Genomic DNA, 19,571 nt, shown 5'->3' on the forward strand with positions numbered 1-19,571 from the left:
GCCCATTATAGTGAACACCTTGCCCAGGGGAAAAGCAGACTAGCGAGAGGGTAAGAGCATCAACTTTGCAATCACACAGGTATGAGTTGGAATCTCAGCTCAGACATCTGTCCATGAGACATGACTTATGCACACTGAGCTTCAATTTTCCTCATCTGTAAAATGGCAGCAGTAATTGTCTGCCTCTGGAGCTTGTTGTGAGGATTCAGGTGTTGGGGTGACGTGCACTGACCCCCATTTTACTTATGTACAACAGCCTCAAATGGTGACTTGCACAAGGTCCCATAGCTAGCAGGTGCAAGGGCAGGAGGTGTGTATGTGTGTGTACTGGGACTTGAGCTTCTGGCTTTTTGTTCAATAATTAAAAATAAAAGTCTCATAGACTTTTCTGGCTTAGCTGGTGTGTGTGTGTGTGTGTGTGTGTGTGTGTGTGTGTGTGTGTGTGTGTGTGTGTGTGTGTGTGTGTGTGTGTGTGTGTTTTCTGGCTTAGCTGGTGTGTGTGTGTGTGTGTGTGTGTGTGTGTGTGTGTGTGTGTGTGTGTGTGTGTGTGTGTGTGTGTGTGTGTGTGTGTGTGTGTGTGTGTGTGTGTGTGTGTGTGTGTGTGTGTGTGTGTGTGTGTGTGTGTGTGTGGTCCTGGGGCTTGAACACAGGGCCTGGGCACTGTCATTGAATTTCATTTTGCTCAACCCTATCACTCTACCACTTGAGCCACATTTTTGGCTTTTTTTTGGTAGCTAATTGGGGATAAAGAATCCCACAGACTTTCCTGCCCAGGCTGGCTTCAAACTGCAACCTTCAGATCTCAGCCTCTTGAGTAGCTAGGATTACAGGTGTGAGCCACCAGCACCTGGCTTTGAACCACGATTCTTACTTAGATCTCTAGGATTACAGACATGAACTACCAGCATCCAGCCAAGAGGACTTGAACTCAGATCAGATTCTTCCCACCCTACTCATACCCTTAGCTTCCAAAAACTGGAGAGGTGAAGCTCCTGCCAACCAAAGGCCCTGATTTCCCAGAGACTCTGGGGTCAGGGTTCAAGGTCATGCTTGCCGCAGTGTTCCAGGCAGTGGGGAGGAAGCCATGGTGGCTGCCAGCATCCTGTCTACCGAGATTGCAGCCATGGCATTGTTTTCTAGGCCCTACCCAGCCCAGGGCCGCACATTAGGGATTTCCGCAGCCTGGCCAGAACTGCCTTCACTTTCTGGAAAAGCTTTCCCCAGGTGGCAGGGAAGGGGGCCAAGCTGACCCCTTGGCCCCTGGTTAGGCCAGGTCTGCTTGGAAGGGCCATGATGATGGCATTGGCAGTGTCCTTTTGATCTGGACCTGGTGCCTACCTCCTCAGAGACACAGCCCCTCCTACTCATCTCCTGTAGCCCAAGGAGAAAGGGTGGGGCTTCACTGTTTTGGAGAGCTGGGGAGCCAATCCTAGCCCTACCCAAGGGCATGCCAAGTCTCCCTTTCCTGAGCCCTCATCTGAATCTCCTGCCACCAGCCTGGGGTCTTTGAAGCTAAGTTCATTTATGGGCATGGTCAGATGCTTTACCAAAGATTTTCTATTCCAACCACTCCTAAATGCAAATCTTTTTTTTTTTTTTTGCCAGTCTTGGGGCTTGAACTCAGGGACTAGGCACAATCCCTGAGCTGCTTTTGCTCAAGTCTAGCACTCTACCACTTGAACCACAGTGCCACTTCAGGCATTTTCTGTTTATGTGGTATTAAGGAATCAAACCCAGGGCTTCATGTATGCTAGGCAAGCACTTTACCACTGAGCCACATTCCCAGCCTGCAAATCACTCTTGATGGGGAGCTGCTCCATCTGGAATGGGAACTCAGCCTTGCTTCTCCCTGCTCTGTCTCTTTTGTGACTGGGAGGCCAGCTGGAGAGACTCTACAGAGGAGAATAGACAGGCACTCAGGGCTGGGAAGGTGGCTCAGTGGTGGAGTGCTTGCCTAGCAGGCATGAAGCCCTGAGTTTGATTCATCAGTAGTACCACACACACAGAAAAAGCTGGAAGTGGCGCTGTGCTACAGTGCTAGCCTTGAGCAAAAAGAAGCCCAAGGACAGTGCCCAGACCCTGAGTTCAAGCTCTAAGACTGGAAAAAAAAAAAGACAGGCACTCACAGTTGGTGACTTTGTCACCACATGCTACCTTTCCTGTGCCCCGCTAGCTGGTGGTGGAAGTTGGCAGCAGCTAAACTCCTCCCTGCTGCTTCCTGGCCCTGGGGCCAAGGGGAGATCCAGAGACCACACTGGGGCTGCAAGTGCCCCGCGGCCTATGCCTGAGGTCAGCACCTGGAATTAGACAAGCTCACCCTGAGAAAGGCTTCTGCTCACAGCCGGTGACTCACAGCCACCCCAGTTAACCAGCAGGCCAGAGGCTTGCCTTGCATGGTGAAGCCATGGGGAGGAGGTGGCATTGCTGGCCTCGCCCAGCTCACCTTTCCCACTCAGACAGGCCAGGTGCCCATTTGTCAACATTCCTTTTGAGACTAGACCTTGGGCAAGTCAATTTTTCTGGACGGTTATTTCACCTACAACATGGAAATAATGCTTGCCTCACAAGAGTGGAATTAGATGAGGTAATGTGTGTAGAAAGTTCTGGGTGAAGGGCACCTTTTAAGGAGTAGCAGAGGTAGAGCAGGAAGCCCCACCCCCTGCTCATTGGGTGAGATTACTCAACCCTGGCTGTGTAAACAGCCCTGATGGTTTAGGAGATATGGCTCGGCACAAGATGATCCAGGGAAGATACTTTGGTTTGAAATCCCTGGTAGGCCATCATGAGCCACAGGACCTGGGCCATAAACAGGGTAACCTGTGGTTCACGCCTGTAATGCTAGCTCCTCAGGAGGCTGAGATATGAAGATCTCAGTTCAAAGTCAGCCCATGTAGATAAATCCATGAGTTTCTAATCTCCAATTAACCAGCAAAAAGCCAGAAGTGGAGCTTGTGTGTGGAAGAATAGGCTGGGAATGTGGCTCAGTGGCAGAGTGCTCGCCTAGCGTGCAAAGCCCTGGGTTTGATTCCTCAGTACCAGAAAAAGACGGAAAACAGAAAAAGACAGAAGTGGTGTTGTAGCTCAAGTGGTAGAGTGCTAGCCTTGAGTAAAAGCAGCTCAGGGACAGTGCCCAGGCCCTGAGTTCAAGCCCCAGGACTGGCAGACATATACACACACACAACAACAAAACAAAAAAACCCACTTAAACAAAAAAGTGGTAGAAAGCCAGGCACCGGTGGCTCACACCTACATTAGCTACTCAATAGGCCGAGATCTGAGGATCACAGTTCAAAGCCAGCCCAGGCAGGAAAGTCTGAGACTCTTATCCCCATTAAACCACTAGAAAACAGGAAGTGGAGCTGTGGCTCAAGTGGTAGAATGCTAGCCTTGAGCTGAAGAGCTCAGAGACAGTGCCTAGGCCCAGAGTTCAAGCCTTATGACCGACTTAAAAAAAAAAAGTGGTAGAATATCAGCCTTAACAGTGCCCAGACCCTGAGTTCCAGCCTCAGTGACGGTGCGTGCATACATGTGTACACACACCAACACCAACACGGGACTTGTGTGGAGCAGGAGCATAAAACCCTAACACTCCCCTCAGGGCCGCCTCCTGAACATGCCTGGGTTTCTTTCTCCACTACTGCCAGCTGCTGCCAGATCTGGCCCTGGGGGTCATCCAGGGACCCGCAGCCTGCATCCCTCGAAGTACCCAATCTTGTGAGGAACAGGCCACTGAGCTAGAGCAGCAGTTCGGCACAGGGAGATGGAAGGGAAGTTGGCTTTCTTGGCAGACAAGCCTGGCTGGCCTGACACACTCCATGTCCAGGGAACTAGGATAGGATGGGTGAAATCTGGCCCCCAAACTTAGGACATTCTCCACACATGCAAGTGTGGTAGACCCTGTTGGTCCAGAATATAGAACATGTCCATGTGGAAACCCACCTCAGTCCCATGACGTCATGTCTGGGCAGTGGGGACACTGCCTCAGGAGGGCAGGACAGGTGGGCAGCTCCAGCACTGCAGGCACTGGGGACAAAGCACTATCAGGACAGGCCACCCAGGGAAGTGGACAGGCAGCGGTGCACAGTAGCCTGACAACACAAGCGGCTGGCAGTACGAACCCTGGTTTTATTGGTCTAGTTTGTTCACAGTCGGGCCTCCTGCCCTGAGAACCAAAGGGCTGGCTAATGAGGGAGCCTGTAGCCCCATGCCCCCCTCTCTGCCCTGTGCCTGGAAGGCAGGGAGGGGAGCAGGGTGGCTGCAGGGGGACAAGCGTGGGGCTCAGGGTCTGCCTTTCACAGTAGAAGGTTCGAAGGGGGTCATATAAAGTTCTTTATTACAGACCTACAAGAAATGAGAGAACTGTATCGTACTCTCATTCATGTGGCTTCTTGTTTCCTTCTTATTTTCACAAAACAGCAGCAGGAGAGGAAAAGGCAGAGGCAGATGAGCCCAGCTGGGTATTTGGATCAGGACCGAGGGGAAGGAGGACTGAGCTGCCTCTGCCTGGACCGTCGGCTGCAGGCTGCCTGGGCTCTCGGGCTTCCTGGGGAACCGCAGCAGGCCCTAGAGGGAGCAGACAAAAGGAGATGGGCAGGAAGACGACGCCCCGCATCTGCAGCAGCACCCCTCCTCTGCAACTGCCCTGGCAGCTGGCCAGCTTGGGACCACTGGTCCACAGGGGCCAGAGGGGAGGGGCTGGCAGCAGGGCTGAGTTCTACTGGGCTCCTCCCTGGGACAGGGTCCCAGGTGGGCTAGGGCGGTCAGGACTCTGCCCTGCCTGTCAGCCAATCAGCTTCTTCAGGAAGGCCTCCAGTTGGTCCTCATCCTTGATGCCCACAAACTTGTCCACCACATCCCCGTTCTTGATGGCTAGCACGGTGGGCACAGCTGACACCTGGATGGGGGAGAAGACGGAGTTCAAGTCACCGGCAGATGAACGCATCTCTAGCGTCATTTCCAAGCTTTTGTGGGGAAGGCTTGGCACATCCTGATCAGGGACAGCTGAGGCCAAAGGTGGGGCTGAGAGAGAGGGGATCTTCCCTTGGTGCGGGGCCTGGGGGCCACCCGCTGGGGAAATGTGTTCCACAGCAAGCTCTCAACAGAACTCTCCTTCCCAACCACACATGACTGACTCACTGGCCCAGTGGTTTGGCCAGAATGCCAGGGGCTGAAAATACCCAATGCAGCTGCAGGCCAGGGCGGTCCTGGGGGAGCCCAAATCCCACTGTGTGGCTCACAGCCACATCATGCTTCCCAGCCTCACAGCGCTCCTCCATAAACCCAGGATGATGACGTCTACTTTTAGTGTTTGGGACTGGGACTAAAGATTTGTGTGGGAAGCTGAGGGACTGGGCCTGGGGCTCTGGGGCTGGTGGACTTGCTCTACTTCACTACACGAAGTCTCTATCCACATCACAAGCCAAGACACAAGACTTCTGGTAAGAGTACAAGCATACTGCAGGTCAAGCCTCTGCACAGGACCTGGCAACGCGTGTCGGAACCTGGCAGTATGACTGGCATACAGTGGGCACTCAGTAAATGGTGGCACAGGGGGTCCAGGAGGAATACTTCAACACACTGCTGTGACTGCCCAGCAGGGCCCGGAACCGTGGGCTCCAACTGTAGCCTCCGATTGTACTGGGTGGTATGGGAGGAAGGCGCAGCTATACACAACCTGAAGCCTGCTAAGCTGGAGGCAGATGGCAAGGTAGAGGTCTTCCTGGTTTGTGATTGGGCCCCTAGAGATTCCACAGAATGCTGACCAGGCCAGACCCTGCTGTCTGGCATCTGAGAAAACGTCAACAGAATGAGACAAACCCGGACTTTCTTTACATATAGGTTAGTCACGAAGCAACGAGGGAGCATCCACAACCCCACTGGGCCCTTGCCCAGCCTGAGTGCTGGACTAGCCAGGGTTACCCCTGGGAGGTGAGATTTTTCCATCGGTGTTCAGAAGTTACCAAGGAGAGTGGAAAGCAGGTCCGGCTGCCCAACCCCTCAGCCCTTGTTCCTCTGTGGGCACCGCTCCTAATGGGCTCACAGAGGACCACCAGCAGGCAGGAGGATGGTCTTGGCCCTTGTTAGGCCCCTTGGGCCCCTTTAAGGACTATCCTGGCACGGAGTGTCAGCTGACACTTCTCAGAGGGCTTGTGCCAACAGAGGCCGACCACGGTGTCCCTGCTCAGAGCTTCCCTGCTGGCTCCTGACTGGTTATACACCCTGGTATGGGTGGTGACATTAAGACTGAAGGCCCTGCACAAGGCTTATCCATCTCCAGACCACACTACTGGATGGCCTCCTGCGCCCTCTAGTGGCTCGCAGAGGAGCAGCAGACCCTCAAAGAGGACAACACAGGTGAAGTAGAAACTCTACTGCAGGCTTCCAACTTAGCACCTGGTAGACATATCCTGTCTTGTCTCTAAAATAAAACATTTCATAGTCTGTTTGCATGGATGAGACTGGAGCAATGAAACCTGCTGAAGGACTGTGAGACTGATCAGGACACGTTGTATACTCTGTGGAGTTTGTTGCAATGCAGGCTAAAAAAAGAAAAAAGAAAGCCCACCCTATTCTATATGTAGCAATGGTCATTAAGAAGAAGTACATAGGGCCGGGCGCTGGTGGCTCATGCCTGTAATCCTAGCTACTCAGGAGGCTGAGATCTGAGGATCGCGGTTCAAAGCCAGCCCGGGCAGGAAAGACCGCAAGACTCCTATCTCCAATAAACCACCAGAAAACCGGAAGTGGTGCTGCAGCTCAAGTGGTAGAGCGCTAACCTTGAGCTGAAGAGCTGAGGGACAGCGCCCAGGCCCAGAGTTCAAGTCCCACGACCGACCAAAAAAAAAAAAAAAAAAAAGAAGAAGTACATAGGTGAGTGCTGGTGGGGTGGTGGCTCATGCCTGTAAGTCTAGTTACTCTGGAGGCTGAGACCAGGAGGATCACAGTTTGAAGCCAGCCTGGGCCAAAAAAAGTCTCTGACTTCCTTTAGTTAGCAGAAATGCTGGACAGGAGAGACACTCAGAGTTAAGTTCAATAGCAAACAAACCAGCAATAACAAACACTAAGAAAGATACCAAAATTCACAATGCTACTTGATGTCATGGTTTATGGTGTGGTCTTTGGGCTGGGAATGGACTTCAGTGCATAGAACCTGCCTAGCATGTTCCATCCTCAGTACTGGGAAATAAAAACAAAACAAAATGGACAGAATCTTTCTAATGAATTTAGTGCTGGAATTGGGGCTTGAATTGAGGGCCTTATAATCGTTTGTCTTTCTCGCTTATGGCTAGCACTCTACCAGACCTCTACCTCTAGTCCCTACAGAGGGGGACTCTTCTGGACCCTTGCACTGTCTGGCTTCTAACAGTGATCCTCAGATCTCAGCTTCCTGAGTACCTAGGATTATAGGTGTGAAGCATCGGTGCCCAGCTGGGGAGAGGGTCTTTTTTTGTGTCCTCTAAGGAGGACTCTGCACTCAATGGGGTGGCTTGGAGAGGAGCTCCATCCAAAACACTACAGGCTATCTGGGCTGTGACTGGAGGCAATGGCTTTGCTGCTCCTGGCTGGAGCCAGTGAACATGCTGCCAGTAAGTGCCCAGGTCCTTGGCATACTGTCCTGGAGCACTGGTAGGAGAGAAGCAGTAACAGAGCAAGTTTATGACATGCACGGTGGCCATGCATATAATCCTAGCACTAGGGAGGCAGAGAGAGGAGAATCCAGAGTTTGACACTAGCTTAGACCACATATTGAGACACTATCTCAAACAACAAAAGACAGTTTCAGTCTCAGTTCTGGCTGGGTCAAGGGAACTGAGGGGCTGGTGAGAAGATGTGCTGAAATGTGCTGTGTCTGTGGAGAACTCAGGGCAGGCATGTCTGCATATGTGTGTATCAGCAACCCTGCAAGGCCACTGAGCTCAAGGTCCTTGCCAGGTTTTCTCCCCTAGTCACCCTTGATAACTCGGCTAGGACACTATGACATGAGCAGCTGCTACCTGCAGGCGAGACACTAAGGCAAAAACCCTGTCACTCAGGGAGCTTTTTTTGGGGGGTGGGGTGGGGTGGGGGTAATCTTGGGGCTTGAACGCAGAGCCTGGGCACTATCCTTGAATTATTTTCTTGCAGTGTCCAAAGGGTACTAGGGCTTAGTGGCAACTTTTTGTTCATTGCTTAAGACTGTTCATATAGCACAGGTGTGAAGGAAGGAGAGAGAGGGTAGGAGGAGCCTGCCATGCCACCGGTCCAGGACTTGGAGGTAACTCACACCCACAATCCCACTCAGAAAGCTGAGCTCTGAGGATCAAGGTTCAAAGCCAGCCTAAGCAGGAAAGTCCCTGAGGCTCCAAGTAAGCCGGTCTGTGGGCTGGGAATGAGGCTTACTGGTAGAGTGTTTGCCTAGCATGCATGAAGCCCTGGGTTTGATTCCTCAGCACCACATAAACAGAAAAGGCTGGAAGTGGCACTGTGGCTTGAGTGGTAGAGCGCTAGCCTTGAGCAAAAGAAGTTCAGAGACAGAGCCCAGGCCCTGAGTTCAAGCCCCAGGACTGGCAAAAAACAAAAAACCAACAACAGCGGAACCTGTGGAGGCCCCAGGACCTCTGGCCCTGGGTTCCTGCCAGAAGGTTGCACCCCCATGCTGGCAGCTACTAGAGGTCCAGGGTCAGGGACAGGCAAGCAGGCAAGCCAGGGGAATCCCAAAGGTCGAAGGCCCCATCTGACTGAGCCATCAATGGAAGTTTCTTAAATAACAGCCACCCCTCATCCCTCCCCCAGAGCCCTTGTTAGCTGCCTTGGCTGACAAGTCCAAGGACAGCCTTGGGTCAGTGGCCAGAAGCCAGGGCTATCTGTGGTTTTGCCTACCCAGCATCTACCTCCCCTGCTCTCACTGAAGGGGAAACTGTCAGGGTTCTCGTGCTGCCCCTGCCTCATTTCCTGAGGCAGAGGTAGGGGTGGGCCAGGAGGGGTTGGCTGGAAGATAAGTACCTCTCCTTCAGATGGTCTGGTGGGAGTTGAGCCTGGGCCAGCAAACTGAAAGCTATTTCAAAATACCACAAGTCTGGAATGGGTACAAATACATTTTCTTTTCTCTCTCCAAATTTGAGACAGAGCCTTGCTGTGCAAACCAAGTTCAACTTGCCATCCTTCAGCTTCAATCCGGGGATTAGTGCTCCATGCCTGGATCCCATAAATGCTAATACAGAGTTCTGTGTGTGCGTGTTAGGTCAGCCATGGATCTTGAACCCAGGGCCTGAGTGCTTTCCTGGAGCTTCTTTGCTTAAGGCTAGCACTGTACTACTTTGAGTCCTAGCTCTACTTTCAGCTTTTGGTAGTTTAGTGGAGATAAGAGCCAGCCTGGGCCGGCTTTGAACCATGGCCCTCATGTCGTAGTCTCTTGAGGAGCTAGGATTACAGGTGTGAGACACCAGTGTCTGGCAAGTTCCTGTTTTCTTTTTAGCAAGAATTTATTTTAGTACAAAGGGTTAAAGCCGGGAGAAATGGAGGCGAGAGAGACATTTCCAGAGCAGGAAATGGGAGCTAAGGACTCTGTCTCTTCTTTCTTTAAAACATGGTGAGAGCCAGACCAAAAATGTCTGTGAGCCAGAACTGGCCCATAGGCTGCCAGGTGTGACCTTAGCTCTGTAAGGCTACCTTCAGCCAGGGTGTCTGACCAACCTTCCCATCCCCATCCCAGAGTGGGTATAGTCTGCTTCCTCTGCTGTCTGCCCTCTCATTCCAGACTGCACCATTCACTCAGACACCTGGCCACACAGAGTTCCTTTTCTCCATTGGAGATGGTCTCTAGGGCCCAGAGGACATCTGCTGCAGGCACTCAGCTAGCTCATGGGTTTGGAATTTGATGTCTGCTCTGTCTGGTGGCTCTTTTAAAGCCCTCCCTCCCCTCAGTTCTTTGCTCTTATGTTCATTTCTCAGTGAGATCCTCTCCAGCCCCTACCACCCTCGGAAATGTTTCAGATTTCAGACTTTTTTGCTGGAATAGATAGATAGATAGATAGATAGATAGATAGATACATACATACATACATACATACATACATACATACATAGAGACTTTACTGGCTAAGTATCCCTAATCCAAATCTGCTAAAATCTACAACTCTTTCAGCACCTGAACCTAAAACAGGGATCTGTACCCTTGACCCACAGGCCAAAGCCTGGCTGCTGCCTGTTTTTATAAATGCTGTTTTAGGGGACAGACCATGCCACGCCCCCATCCCCTCTTCCACAGTGTTCGGAATTAAACAGCAGGCCTCGTGCCTGCTAGACCCGTACTCTACGACTTAAGCCACACTCTTGGCTCAGCCACACCCTGCTGTTTTTGCAGACCGGTCTATGGCTGCTCTGGCTGCGAGGAGAGCCAGGGCACAGCAGAGGCCACTGGCCTGCAGCGTCCACATTCCTCCCACTTACTCCGTTAGGGAGAAAGTTGGTTGGCTCCTGAGTGTTGATTTTGTCAGTGTCTGCATGGCTAGATCCTGGGCATCAAGTAACAGGGCCTGACATCTGAAGGACTCTTACCCTTCTGAGCCCACAGTGCAAAGCAACCTGTCTACCTAATGTCCTGTGGCAACAGACTGAGAAACGTGTGGAGACAGATCTCCTTGTTTGTGTCAGAATCCTGCATGCCTGACACATGGTGGGGCTCACAAACTGCTAAGTGAAGGTGAGGGGAAGGAGGAAGGGAAGGGGGAAGGAAGGGGGGAAGGAAAGGGGGGAAGGGAGGCAAGCAGCAAGGTCCCAATGCTAAGAGAGAACAGCCTGGTGCTCCAGATCATACTAGCCACCTCCTAAAAGTGGGAGAGACAAGGACTCCAGACTCCTGAAAACTCCAGAAAATCCCCCAGACATGCCCTTTACTGGCTACCTGGTAGTCCCTGTGCCCACCCATGCTGGCCTCTGTGGCAACCCCCTGTGTGCCCATACCTCATACTCTATGGCAAGGTCTGTGTGGTCGTCGATGTCCACCTTGGCCATCACCACCTTCCCGTGCTGCTTGGCCACCATCTTCTCTAACCTGGGCCCCAGGATCTTGCAGGGGCCACACCACCTTGGCAGGTGAGAAAGGACACATAGTCAGTTCAAGGAGTGCTCGCTCACCACTTCATTTATTTTCTCTCCAGAAGCTCCCCCTGACCTCAGCACTAAGGGAGGAAAGGTAAAATCTAGGAGTGCCTACAATATATCAGTCATCCTGCTGATAACATCTCAGCTCAGACTGGGCAGAGAACCTTGAGAAAAGGCATCTTCCAAAGAAACTCAGGTCCACATGAGTTAGGAGACTTATGCAGATGACAAGGCTGGTAAGAGCACAGCACAAGCCAGGCTTGGTTGTTTAAGCTTGTAAAGCCTAGCACTTAGGAAGCAGGATGACTGCAAGTTTGAGGCCTGTTAGGCAACACAGTGAGACACCTGTGTTTAAAAAATAACCAATCAGGGGCTGGGAAGGTGGCTCAGTGGTAAAGCGCTTGCCTTGCATGCTTGATGCCCTGGGTTCGATTCCTCAGCACCACATAAGCAAAAAGAAAAAAGCCAGAAGTGGCGCTGTGGCTCAAGTGGTAGAGCGCTAGCCTTGAACTGAAGAGCTGAGGGACAGTGTCCAGGCCCAGAGTTCAGGCCCACAACTGGACCGAGGGGGGGGGGGGAACAAACCAACCACCAGGACTGTAGCCAAAGGTTGTTCAGTGTCTCTTACCATCCCTAGGTGACTTTAGTCCCTAATCCCTAAGCCCATGTCAATTACTCTAACTGCCCTGCACCCGCCCACACACCCATGCCCACACACCCATGCCCACACATCCATGCCCACACACCCATGCCCACACACACACACACACACACACACACACACACACACATAACCTGTTGGCAGTGTTGGGGGGAAGGGGACATATCTCTTCTAGAACACATTGCAGTGATCTCTACATACTAGCCACTAAGGCTATGCCTGGTAATGAATGGATAAATTCACGCCCTTTATCTGACTTCCTAGTTGAAGAAAATGAGACCTCATCACTTATGTTACAGATGATCCCTCTGAAACAGGGCAGAATACCTCTGTCTTCTGGCTGAAAAGTGCTACTTTATTCTCAGTCTTTATTTTTTTATTACTTTTATTTTTGTGCTGGTCCTGAGGCTTGAACTTGAGCTGTCCTTGAGCTTTTCTTCTCCTGGCTATCATTCTAGTGCTCTACCACTTGAGCCACAGCTATTCTCAGCCTTTAAAAAATCCTTTCCATGAACCAAGTGTGGTGCTGCCTGCCTATGATCCAGCCTGGGTTATACAGTGAGATCTTGCTCCCTACCCCTCCACACCAAATTTCCATTCAGAGATTTCAATTAATGAATCTACAACAGCTAGAAGCCCAGTCTGTAACACCTTATCTCCCACTACAAGAACACCATCGGCCTGCCCCTGGCAACACAATGAGTCAAAAAAAGAACCAGAAGGAAACCAAACAGTATGCCAGAGACTGGCCCAGAAAACTTCCCAAGGTCTATCAGATGACCTTGGTTCTGCACAGAAGATACTATTCTAATGGGTGTCTATTTGTTTTTTGTTTTGTACATAAGATCTAGCCAGACCCCAAAGGTCTACAAATGAAGGCCAGACTAAAAATCAAGCCATAGTCATTCACAAACACCTACTGTTCTTGCCTATCCAGTACAATTGACAATGGACAATGCTAAGGTAGTATTGATAGTATTTTTTTGCCCATTTTCCCCACAGCTTTAGTGATGTTTAAAAAAAAAAAATCAACTCATCTACAGGGCCTGGAACTACTTGGTATATGCTGCAAGCCAAGTACAGGATACATGTTTTAACACTAATTCTAGTCAGTTTTGAAAACTTCACTGATCTGTCTCCTACCAAACTACACACTTACTTTTTTTTTGTAAGTTTTACCAAGGATTTATTTTAGCATAGTACAGTTAAAAGTAGGGAGAAACAGATAAAAAGAGAAATATTTCCTGTTTTCCACAGAAGAAAGAAATGGGAGTTAAAGACTCAAAATGATGGCTCCTAACTGTAGCTTTTATGCTTTTTGAGCTGGAGAAAATAATGTAATCATGTCAAACTAGCAACTCCCAATCCTTAAGACAATGGTTTTGGGTGGGTAATGAGGTCCACCCAAAACCCAGAACACTTCAGGTCCTTCCTTTCGCCAGACAATCCTTTCATTCTTTCTGCCTCTGTCAATTTATGGAGTTTTACCTTTAAAAGGAAAAGGCCAGCTAGGTACCACTGCCTGACATCTGTAATCCTAGCTACTCAAGAGGCTGGGATTTAAGAATCAAAGCCAGCCCAGATAGAAAAGTCTGTGAAACACCATCTGCAAATAACCAGTAAAATGCTGAACTGGAGATATGGCTCAAGTGGTAGAGCACCATCTATTGAGTAAGCAAACAGAGTAAGAGCCTGAGATTGAGTTTAAGTCCTTGTCAGGGCATCAAAAAGGGTGGAAATAATTAGAGAGCCCCTCCCATTTCTCCTAATCTTATCAACTTAACTTAAAAAGAAAGGAGAGTGGTTTGATGAGAGGGGAACCTAGGGCAGGGTAGGCAAGAATTTTAAGATAAGACCCCATTACTCACTGTGCATGGAAATCCACAACCACTGGCGTCTCACTGTTCACGACTCGGTCCTGAAAGTCAGGTCCATCCTGGATATTGAAGGTGGTTAAACAGACTCTGGTGGTGGATATTGTCTGGGCTGGGCTGGGTGTTAGTGTCAGGCCCCCAGGACTGCACTGTGGGCTCTGCAGGGCTCCGGAGGGGAGAGCCCACCGACCCTGAGGGAGCTTCCTGGAGATGACAGAGGTCAGGCACCTCCTCAGGAGAAATCGTTGAGCCATCTGTGAGGGAAAGAGGCGGGAGAGCTGGGACACACAGTAACAGAGTCCCATAAAGCAAACAAACGAACACAGTGGGAGTATGGGGAGGAAGCTCAAGAACATGGAGAACTGGAAAGGCAGAATGTAAGGAAATAATGTATGACTTCTGGGGTCAAAGAGGGGAATGAGAATGAAAGAAGGGACACCAGCACTGAAAAAGTTGACAGCTAAGAAGAAATCAAGGTGTAGGTGGAATAAAAATAAAATAAAACAAACAGATTGACAGGCAACGCTGGAACCCAGCCCTGGCCCGTCCGCAAAGCCTTTATTCTATTGATTTTTTTCCCTTTAAGTTAGGAGAGGGGAAAGGGAATCTATTGAAGGACGCAAGCTATTCCAAGAACACAGGGCCCGGAGCGAGGGGGAACCAAAGGAAAAGAGAGACGTCTGCGGGAGGAACCCAAAAGGAGGGCACCCGGAGCTTGGATGCCACCGGGGACTCGGGTTCTCCGGATGGGCAAGGTGCCCTCACCCGGGCTCCCCGCCCTTCCGTCCGCCAGCCCCGGAGGAGCGCGCCCCCGATATGCTCCCGCCCGCCCCGAGCCGCCCCCGAGCCTCCCGCGGCCTCCTACCTCCCAGCAGCGCGAGCGGAAGGATGCACGGCCCGCCCTCCCCGCCTGTCAAGGGCACCTCCTGCCGTCACTTCCTCAGGGGAGGGCCTTTCTAGCGTCACTTCCGGAAAGTGCTACCGGGTGGGCGTTTCTCCACAGCTTGAAAGGCGGCTCGGATTTTTTCCACCAATAGGGACTCGCTACGGGGTGGAGCCTCAGTGGGAACCGGAAGAACTTGCAGATCTGGAGGAGGGACCGAATGAGAAGAGGGGGGGGAAGGGGCGGGACCAGCGCCAGAGGGAATCTGAGGTAGAGAACCGCTGCCCGAAGGCCGGGTTCAAGGTTTGGTAACTTTGTGCTGCTTTTACACCATCCATCCCTTGATCTTGTCGCCCAGCGAACACCCCCCCCCCCCCCCGCTGCCCACAGGTGCTGCAAGGTTGTCTTCCTTACCTTACAAAGAAAGAAGCCAAGTCTCCCGTGTCCCGCACGCTGCAGCGGGCTGGGGGTTGTGGAGCCAATCGAGTTCCCACGAAGTGGCATGAAGGGCTGAGCCGGGCGTTCTTTCAGGCCCTTCGAGCTTGAGTCCCTAGGTAAAGTGCAGGCACCATAAACCTGTCAGGGCCTAGGCCCTTCCCTCCCCCAGTCCCACCCCCATTGCAAGAGTAACGGAGGCCTAGGCGCTGTGTGTCCCAGGCTGGTGTCAAGGCTACCTACTTGTACCTATGTGCCAACCTTTCAAGGCCTCACGGTTCCAAGAACACGATGCCTATGTCCTCTTCCGCTTCTTGTCTTAATTTTGAGGTGTTTCTTTCTCCACTCGGTAGAACCCCTCCTTACATCTCTGAGCAGCATTAATTGCATCCTCCTCGTTTCAGGGGTTTATTCACTACCCTTCATAACACATTGCAGGGTCACTTTTCCAACAGGGATATGTGGTTCTTCATCTCTGAATGGTCAGTGCCAACCTGGTACAGTGCATTATGAACAGAAGGTGATTACTAGATAATTTCTCCCTCAGGGATTCAGATAAACTCAATTGGGGATTCGGTTGATAAGTATCTCAGGGCTTGATTTACAGGCAGAAGGGTTAAGCCATTTGTCCAGGTCAAGAAGCTCATTATCCAGACGTGGCATCTCACGCCTGTAATCTCAGCCACTTAAGAGGCAGAGATTAGAAGATTGAGACTTGAGGCCAGCCAAAAGAAAAGCTTTTTGAGACTATTGCAACAAAGAAGTTAAGTGGGTGGTATATATGTGTAATCCTATCTATGTGGGAGATATGGATAGGAGGATTGTGGTCTGAAGCTGGCCAGAGCAAAAGCACCAGACCTTATCTGAAAAATAACAAAAAGGCTGGTGTCTTGGCTAACGTGCTTGAGCATTTGCCTAGGAAGTGAGCATGTGCATAGGAAGCGTGACGCCCAGAATTCAAACTCAGTGTTGACAAAGCTGAGTGCTAATACTAGGCTCACCCCTGTAATCCTAGTTACTTGGGAAGCTGAGATCTGAGCTTCCTGGTCTGGATCCAGCCCAGGCAGACTAGTCAGTGAAATTCTCACTTCTAATTGACCAGCAAAAAGCCACAAGTGGATGTGTGGTTCAGGGGTTAGAATGCCAACTGCAAGGGAAAAAGCTAAGGAAGAGCTCCAGTTCCTGAGTTCAAGCCCCAGCTTACTGTCTGTTTCTTTTTTGGTTCCTCCTCACTCTACTGTCAATGTCTCCATAGCTTCCTTCAGGGCTTGACACATCATTGGAGTTATTCAGTGACTGTTCCCATGAGCAAAGAGCTTTTACCCAAAACAACTTTTCTGGTTCCAAACCCCATTTCCCTCATCCCATTACACCAGCCCTATCTAAAATGACTGCCATGCTTTCTTCCAGCTCATCTTGGTCACATTGTGCTATTATTATTTGTCCTCAGTCCATCTGCCAGGTCCAGTGCTGCCCAGGTGTGTTACTCCTGGCTAGGGGGAGGGACTTCCTTGGAACAGGTCCACTTGCCCTGGCCAGCAGTTGCCATGGCAACCCTATTTAGTGGTGTCTTGTTCACTAGGTCAGGTCTTCGCAGGCATGGTTTCTGTCCATGTTCTCTGACATTGCCTGGGCCTTTGGGCTCACCCAGGACAAAAACCCACGATAAAATCAGACTCCAGATCCCCTAGCTCCTCCTGAGGTCAGACTCTCTCCCTGCAGCTGCTCCTGATCATGCCAGCCACCATCTGGCAAGGATGCTCCTATCCTGGCCATTTTCATATCTGCTTTTTTTTTTTTTTTAAAGTCTCCAGCACTTTCTCTTCTCCAGCCACCTGTCTGTCCTACTCAGCATTTTCACAGCAGTTTCTAGAGAGCCCATTTCCTTGCTCAGTTCACATTCTGAATTCCAAAGCAGGACCTGTCCTGCTTATTCTTATTCCATAGTGTCTTTACCTCAATTGGCCTCTGGTTTTTCACCTGTCAGATGGGAAGAATACCCCATAGAGGGGCTGAGAGAATGTGGAGAGTACTGAACACAGAGGCCAGCTCAGTGTCAGTTCTGATGTCCCCTGGGGTCCTCTCTCCCCCTGCAGGGAGAGAGCCTGGGACACACAGGGCAGGCTGGACTCTCAGCCAAGGGCCCCTCAGTGACATGGTAACTCCTGTCCTGGCGTGGGCATGGCTCAGTCACCAGGCAGGCATGAGGCCTAGGTGAAGAAGCCCAAGGGCTTTGGGGCCTGAGGAGGAAAAGCTGGACTAAGCCTATTGAAGTGTTTTGGATTGTGGAATGTGAGCCATAGGTTGATATGTGAAATCAGTTTAATGGGTTATAATCCAGTACTGGTGTTTGAAGTAAGAACCTGTGCTCTTGTGTGGCTTTTTTTTTTTCCTGTTTAAGGCTGGTGTTCTACCACTTGAGCCACCCTCCACATCTGGCTTTTTGCTGGTTAACTAGATATAGGAGTCTTGGGGACTAGCTTGCCTGGACTAGCTTTGAATCTCGATCCTCAGATCTTAGCCTCAGCCTCCTGAATAGCCAGGAGTACTGATGTGAGCCCCCAGTGCCTGGCTGTAATCTGTTTTGTTCTGTTTTTTTGTTTTTTGTTTTTTGTTTTTTTGGGTCCGGTTGTGGGGCCTGAACTCTGGGCCTGGGCGCTGTCCCTCAGCTCTTCAGCTCAAGGCTAGCGCTCTACCACTTGAGCCACAGCGCCACTTCCGGCTTTTTTCTTTTTGCTTATGTAGTGCTGAGGAGTCGAACCCAGGGCCCAGGCATGCAAGGCAAATGCTCTACCACTGAGCCACCTTCCCAGCCCTTGTTTTTGTTTTTAGACAATAGAGTTCATAAGATCAGAGTGTGTGCCATGTGTTGTTGGTTATGAGACAATTGTTGCTGTCTGTCTACATGTCTGAGGGACCTTGGTTGTGTTATCTTCCTGTGGATCACGGTCAAAGGCTTGGAAGCTCCTAATGTCCTAAAGCATTGCCAGATACGCGGTGTCATTGTCAGCGTCTATGTGGGTCAACTCACCGAATATCCTCCAGCACTGTGGGAGCAGCCTCTCTCCACCTCACAGAGTACACCTGGCACACAGAGCTTGAGGAGCTCGTGTAGGTCACCAGAGAGGAGGAAGTAGAATCTGGAGGGTGCTATGCAGCGCTGGAAGGATTCTGTCTCCTCTCTAGCCTGCTGCCTCCCTCACAGCCTCCTGGGAACCAGCCAGGCAGTGTAGCACGTGAGAGGACAGGCGCCATGCTCAAGCCTCCAGGATGCTGCTGGTGGTTGGGGCGGGCAGCCGCAGCTGCACAAGCAGCCACACGATGGCGGTGTGGCTCATGGTTCTCACTGCTGCCTCTGCGGGAGGTGGGAGCCCAGGCCCCCTTAGGCCTGCAGGCCTGGATCCCTGGGGACTGACTGGCAGGGCAGTGGAAGCTTAGTGTCTGTGTGTCCCCAGGCATCATCATGGCTAGAGTGAGGCGCCGTGAGAAAGAACCACAGAGAGGGGGTGGCTGGCCACGCTTAAGGGATGTCCCTAAAGGACCTTTTGTTTTCTGAGTCCATTTTGATGGCAATTTTGTGACTTTTATGTTGTTACGAAACAGTTCACATGGTGACTCACGTTTCAAGTCCCAGAAACCCACTTTGTGTTCAGATGTGATTCATGTTCTGTCCTGTTTCCAGCTACTGCACAATGTCCCCTTGAATGGCATGGCCACGGTGTAGGTGGGCACACACCCACTCTCCTGGATCCAAAAGGCGAGTGCCCTCCGTGGGCGCCTGCAGTGTGGACTGCCACTGGCTGTGGGGTGTGGCTCCGTGTGGTTTCCTGGGCCAGAGCTGTCTCACATTTTGCTGGGCAGAGGTTGAGGAAGGAGGCACCAGCCCTCCAGATGTTGCCTCTCACCCTTTGATGCTGCTTCTTTGTCCTTCAGTAGGAGGCAGCCCAGGACAGAGAGATGAGCCTTGGGCTTGACTTGGAACCACTTCTTCCCCATGCTTTGCCCTGTCCCACTGGGTGACCCTGGGTGAGTCCAACACACTTTAGCAATGCTGACTGTTCAGACAGGTGGGGCCCTACAGAGTAACCAGATAATGGCCTGGGTGTCTATAGTCCTTAGCATAGCCTTTCTACTTAACCTACTTTAACTTGGGTGCGGGGGGGGGGGGGGGGAAGGGTCAGTACTGGGGCTTGAACTCAGGGCCTTGAGAACTCACTTGGCTTTTTTGCTCACAGCTGCCATTCTACTGCTTTGAGCTACCATGCCTTCCCTTTTGCCCCCTCTGCTAATTAATTGGAAATGAGTTCTATTTGGAGGTTTGTCTGCCTACACTGGCTTTAAACCTCAATCCTCAGATATCGGCTTCCTGAGTAGCTAGGATTATAGGTGTGGGCCACCAGCACCTGGCATTTTTAACTCACTTTATTCTTATAATAAGTAAAGTACTATTTTCAGCCTCTCTTCCTCTCTCTGTGTGTGCATGGGCTTTTTCCCTTTGCTTTTTTTGGCACGTTATCACTCGAGCCACAGTTCCACTTCCAGTTTTTTTGCTGGTTAATTTGAGGTAAGAGTCTCACAGAATGGACTTTCCTGCCCAGGCTGGCTTTGAATCACAGTCCTCAGATCTCAGCCTCTT

General features: G+C 51.1%; 1 protein-coding gene across 2 annotated transcripts; it reads right to left on the minus strand.

Moving 5' to 3' along the window:
* Positions 1 to 4,105: 4,105 nt before the first annotated feature.
* Txn2 (thioredoxin 2) lies at positions 4,106 to 14,580 on the minus strand. Of its 2 annotated transcripts, XM_069999428.1 has the most exons (5): positions 14,483 to 14,580; positions 13,612 to 13,871; positions 10,942 to 11,065; positions 4,778 to 4,894; positions 4,106 to 4,563 (listed from the first exon to the last, which is right to left on the minus strand). In XM_069999428.1, exons 2-4 carry the CDS (start codon positions 13,869 to 13,871, stop codon positions 4,781 to 4,783), a joined length of 498 nt encoding a protein of 165 aa, XP_069855529.1. In that variant the 5' UTR covers positions 14,483 to 14,580; the 3' UTR covers positions 4,106 to 4,563; positions 4,778 to 4,780. The 2 variants fall into 2 exon arrangements, with proteins under 2 accessions (XP_069855529.1, XP_069855528.1); XM_069999427.1 differs by having other exon boundaries at positions 4,106 to 4,894.
* Positions 14,581 to 19,571: the final 4,991 nt, after the last annotated feature.

This window comes from Dipodomys merriami, unplaced genomic scaffold, assembly GCF_024711535.1.
Source record: "Dipodomys merriami isolate MVZ:Mamm:240054 unplaced genomic scaffold, mDipMer1.0.p SCAF_55, whole genome shotgun sequence".
In the NCBI taxonomy this organism is placed as follows: Eukaryota; Metazoa; Chordata; class Mammalia; order Rodentia; family Heteromyidae; genus Dipodomys; species Dipodomys merriami.

Coding starts and splice junctions, on each gene's coding strand:
- Txn2 (XM_069999428.1), bottom strand. CDS start 13,871: ATGGCTCAACGATTTCTCCTGAGGAGGTGCCTGACCTCTGTCATCTCC. Junction 11,066..13,611: donor GTTGTGGATTTCCATGCACA/GTGAGTAATGGG, acceptor TCACCTGCCAAG/GTGGTGTGGCCCCTGCAAGA. Junction 4,895..10,941: donor ACCTTGCCATAGAGTATGAG/GTATGGGCACAC, acceptor TCCCCCATCCAG/GTGTCAGCTGTGCCCACCGT.